Genomic DNA, 5335 nt, shown 5'->3' on the forward strand with positions numbered 1-5335 from the left:
TCCAAAAATGAAAATTTTCAAATTTTAAGCCTCTTCTTAGTTATTTCAATTTGTCGGATGTTACAAAATGTATGTCTTCCTGAATTGTTGTTTTCTAGAATGCAATAACTACGCCACAATCACAAGCTATATCATCATCATCATTATCACTCACATACACTCCGTTTGGAAAAACAATACCCCATGTGGATATGGCTTTATTTTATGATTGAATTAAAGATCAAAAGACACAATTAAATTTCGACATAGAGAAATTTTATAGATACACTCACTAACATGCATCTAAGTCAAAAGACAAAGTGTCTGTTCCAGTGTCAAAAGTTAATCCTACACCTTGAAGTTGATGATTTCCTATAATTGCAACGTTTTGGTCCCATGGCAAAAATGCCAGACAGAATAGCCCCCTAATGTGCACCACGACTCGCAGTTGTTGCAGTAACAACAAATTATCCGGGCTTTGGTGTCCGAAGTACATCTTCACAACGGGGAAAGTTGGTACCACACCTGGTTCCTCTATATAGCAAGTGTCGAAAGCTCCAAGTGGAACCTCCATCATAGGAATACCTCGTACTTCCTTTCTGAATGCGTCACGGAATACAGTATGAAAATCTCTTGGGAAACGGGACATAATTGTTCCTGTGTCAACGATGCAACCACCGGTCATGTCATAATTTCCAAAATTCCGCGACAATGATGGGAAAAATGGGACTTCCTTATCATTGATGAAAATTTTATAAAGGTTGACAAAATAAAAATTAGGGAATCCAAAATTTGGTAATAGTCCTGCTGATGTTGTCTTCTTAAATGGCGTTGTGTGGAAGCTAATTGTTGATGCTTTTGTTGAGTAAGTCCCCGGTAGACACATTGCCATTATGTCTGCCTCCAATTGCGATGGTAAAGAATATCCACCTTTCAACACTCTACGCCCGATCCCTGCAATTCCTGAATATTCACCATTAAACTGTGTTCCACTCGTTTGATCTATGCCACATCCGAAAAGAATCCTTACCCGACCTAAGTCTAAATAAAAAGTAATCACGTCTTCTGCAATCCAACCTTTTGTTATCGATCCATCCGCGTATTTGTAATCATAGAGACACTGATTACCAAACTCAGTACATTGATATACCTTGGACGCGACTTGACAACTAGAAGTTTCCACAATGCAATCGAGTTGTCGGTATGTTCTAGACTTAGTTGAATCATATATAGGATTATTTTGACTGTAACACTTATTTGGTCTACATGGCTTACATTGCCACCAAACTAAATCACTTCCAGTGTCTATTAGCAAGAAAGATTTAGTTTCTTCAGCGCCAATAGTAAATGTTGCAACATACTCACCTTCTACCAAATGTACCTTTGTTGTTTTCGGAAACTTTCCTTTGTCCCTTTTACTCTCATGTGTGCCGTGTGGCCTTGTCAGAGTTCCATTTGCACCAATCGTCTTACCATTTTCAAGAATCGATGCAAAATGATTTGCTCTAGCTTCAGAACGAGCTAACTTACTCTCAAGTAACGAGTCATAGTCCTTGAACTTTGATTTTTCAAATAATGCACGATTGAAAATGGAAAAAGTATAGGATGGTCTCGGAGGATCGAGAAGATTAGTTGTATCAAAAGACATAAATCTATTTCTAGCATCCATGATATAACTTGAGTTAAGGAGTGAAAAAGAGTTTTCATAGCCCAAAACTACAATCAAAATTGAGAAAATAATTGAAATCAAAACGTGAATATGGAGGAACTTCTCCATTATTTTTCTAATTGCTTGATTTGGTTTGAGATATGTCTACCACTCCTTGCACTCATATATATACTAGTTAATATGTAAATTTAATTCTCTTTTTGACCAACTACAAAATGATTAATATTCCCTATTAAGACAAATAATAGATTTTCTTACCATAAATGCAAAAAGGACCATAATTTATTATTTTGTCAAATAAAATTGAACTATTTCTTTTTCAGGAATCATTCCTTAAATGGGAGCATGATTTTGTTGGCAAAATATGGGCTTGTATTGCTGGGCTGGTGTAGCCCGTGATTTGATAGGATTAGGCTAAAATTATTAGAGCCCATTTAGAAGAAGGGTATTTCCTTCCATATCTTGCTTGTTTAGGAACAACATCAGAAAAAAAGGATATATTCTCTTAGGACTTTTCAACTGCACGGCTTGAACCTGTGACCTATAAATCACATGGAAATAACTTTAACTTGCTCCAAGGCTCTCCTTCTCGCACTTAGCAGACCAAATTTTAGGAAAAAACATTTTTTCGTGAAGAACTATTTGTGTCATACCAAATAAGGAAAAGGGGCAAATATATCCGTTAGCTTTCACATTTAGAGTGGATATACCCCTGTCATCTAACAAATGGTGCGTATTTATCCTTTTTGCTAAGAGACCTTTTAATATATTGGCTTCTTGGCATAATTTCGACAATTAGACTGAAGGTTTCAAATGCAAAGTTTTAGGCATTAGTCTTGAGACATGAGTTTCCATATATAAGGTGTTCAAAGAAGAAGCTATGTTGAACCATCCCTTCGGATATATCAAAATTAATCGAATTTGTTGCTGCGATTGCTCTAGTCCATGACCAAACAGGGGACTAGAAGCAGGGGCAGAGACAAGTTTGGCAATCCAGTAGCTTTGGTTCTAAATCCTGTTTTTGTTTTTAAGAAAAATCATTTAATACTTATGAATAACTTAAAAAATTCTGACTCCGCCGCTGATTAGAAGTAGTAACGTAGAACCATGCTTTAGATGGTTTCTTCGTTTAGCAAGAAATGTATATCATCCTAAATTGATGAAATTCAGGCAAATAAATAGAGCATTATTATTATTATTATTATCATCACAACCAATTTTTATACTCAATCACATGCATCAATGTCAAATGACAAAGTATTTGCTAAAGTATCAAATGTTAATCCTACACCTTGGAGTTGCATCATTCCTAATACTGACTGATCTCTATCCCATCCAACAAAAGCCAAGCAGTAGAGCCCGCGATAGTTAATAACAACTCGTTCTTTTTCCAGAAGTAACATTGTACTCGAGCTTACGCTGCCAAAGTACAACTTCACTACAGGGAAGTATAAACCACTACCACTCGGATCATCCTTATAGCAAGTGTCTAAAGGTTTATTTGGATTTTCAACCATAGGAATATCTCGTACTTCTGCTCTGAATATGTAACGGAATACGACATAAAAATCATTAGGAAAATAGGTAAAACTTGTCCCTGTATCCACCAACACTCCACCACTCATATATGGTTTAAACTTCCACCACGAAGGACTCACTGGAACCTCTCGATCTAACATAAAAACTTTATAAAGGTTGACATAATAAAATGAACCAACAAAAGGATTTAATAATTAGTACAGGTACCCTTCATTTAATAATAATAATGAAGGGTTCTACTTAAGCTCCAAAACCGTATATGATAAATAAATTGGCCTTTCTATGACCTAATGACAACTCAACCCACCGGCGGCCACAGGCTAGATACAATTTTCTATGATAGAAAATAGTTGTATTTTATGATGTTCTGGTCTCTTATTTCCGTGGGCTAGCTCCGACGACATGGGCCCTCCTTTTTCGGTGGCTGGTTTACAAGCATATACGTCAGAATTTCCACCTTTACCTTCAAACTGCTCCAATGCTACTAAACTGCTAAATCCTAGTCTGCCCAAAGAGATCTCATTTGCAGAGTCTCTTGCACAATTGGCTCAACAAAGTCATGACAGTCTTAGAAGAGATATTACCATGATTAGGGGTATCCCACAAATCAAATGGACGGAAGAAGAGGTAAATATGATGAATCAAATTGAAGAGCTTCAATTCGCAGTGATAGGCAAATTTACACATGACTGGAGTGATTTAGAAGAATTACGGAGGATAATTCCTCAACAATGTGATATAAAGGGTAACTGTCAAATTGGCCTATTGCGTACTAAACATATCCTCATCCGTTTGACAAAACATGAGGACTTTGTTAATATGATTTCAAAGGGAGCTTTCTATATCAAATGCAAAGACGGGTATTCTTACCTAATGCGCACATTGATATATGATTCTAGGTTTAAGGTTGACGAAGAAACCTCGATGGCTATGGCGTGGATCTCTTTCCCTAACCTATTGCCCACTTTCTTTGTTAAAGAATGTCTGTTTTCTTTGGCTGCTGCTGTGGGTAAACCAATACAAATTGATCAGGCCACTATCAATAAATCTAGGCCGAGTTGTGCTCGTGTGAAGGTGATAGTGGATTTGAGAAAGGATTTCCCTAAGGTTATTAAGATGAATATAGAGAATGAAGCTACTGGAGAAGTGAGGTCTAACATGGTTGCTATTAGATACGACTATGTTCCTAAATATTGTTTTGATTGTAATATGCAAGGGCATAGTAATGAAGAATGCAGAATGCGCAAGATGCCACAACCTAGAGATGGAGAAAATTTTCAATATGATAGGGGTGGTGGTACTAAAAGTTCAGATCCTCCACCAGTTCCCTCTAAACTCCCTATTGTGCATGGATTTCAAAAGGGTAAAGCTAGAGTCCTATCCAGTGGTAGGGTGGTTGGTGATCCTGGACAATGGGATGTGGTGAAAGACTTAAGACCTCCTAAATATCAGTTACCTGTAACAGTCAAGAACAAATTTGAAGTTCTTACACAAAATGGAGATGAAGAGGAAAAAATAAAGAATTTACAAGCAACAAGTGAGCACGAAAATAGTAGCAGTACGCAGACTAATAAGGATGCAGGAATATATCAACAAGGGGAATCGTCTAAGGAATGGGTCACAAGGTCTTTTGGTAAGCAAAATGATACAATTGTACCTGATAAACATACACAGCAAAGAACAACAGATAATCTGAAACATCTCAAAGGAGATGAATTGCAGCAGAAGAGCAATGAGTTTGAGATCATAGATACTAAGGTCATAGAGGCAGTTAAAGAGCAAAAGTCAGAGTCCCGCAACATTAATGTAGATAGAGATGAAGTACAACAAAAGAGCAATGAGATTGTGGTTTATGCTAATGACTTAGATGAGCATGCAGTTTCCAGCAATACCAACAACCAACAAAAGGATTTAATAATTAGTAGGGCAAATTATGTTTCAGAGATGGAGTTGGCAATTGTGGAGGTTCCAAATATTGTCCAAATAGATGAGTCTCACATGATTCAAATGGAATCTCCTAATAGAATTTTACATGATATTGTGTCCCATAATTTAGAGGAGATAAAAAGTCTTGAATCAGAAGAGAATCAAATTGCTAAAGGTGTAATTGAAACTGAGGAGTCAGAGGAGATATGGGATTATGTACCA

At 36.8% G+C, this 5335-nt stretch overlaps 1 protein-coding gene across 1 annotated transcript; it reads right to left on the minus strand.

Moving 5' to 3' along the window:
• Positions 1 to 271: 271 nt before the first annotated feature.
• Positions 272 to 1648, minus strand: LOC102579927 (protein ASPARTIC PROTEASE IN GUARD CELL 1-like). The gene has a single exon (XM_006343646.1). It carries the CDS (start codon positions 1646 to 1648, stop codon positions 272 to 274), a length of 1377 nt encoding a protein of 458 aa, XP_006343708.1.
• Between the last annotated feature and the right edge of the window lie 3687 nt (positions 1649 to 5335).

The sequence above is a fragment of the Solanum tuberosum genome, unplaced genomic scaffold (assembly GCF_000226075.1).
Source record: "Solanum tuberosum cultivar DM 1-3 516 R44 unplaced genomic scaffold, SolTub_3.0 scf00047, whole genome shotgun sequence".
Classification (NCBI taxonomy): domain Eukaryota; kingdom Viridiplantae; phylum Streptophyta; class Magnoliopsida; order Solanales; family Solanaceae; genus Solanum; species Solanum tuberosum.

Coding starts and splice junctions, on each gene's coding strand:
- LOC102579927 (XM_006343646.1), bottom strand. CDS start 1,648: ATGGATGCTAGAAATAGATTTATGTCTTTTGATACAACTAATCTTCTC.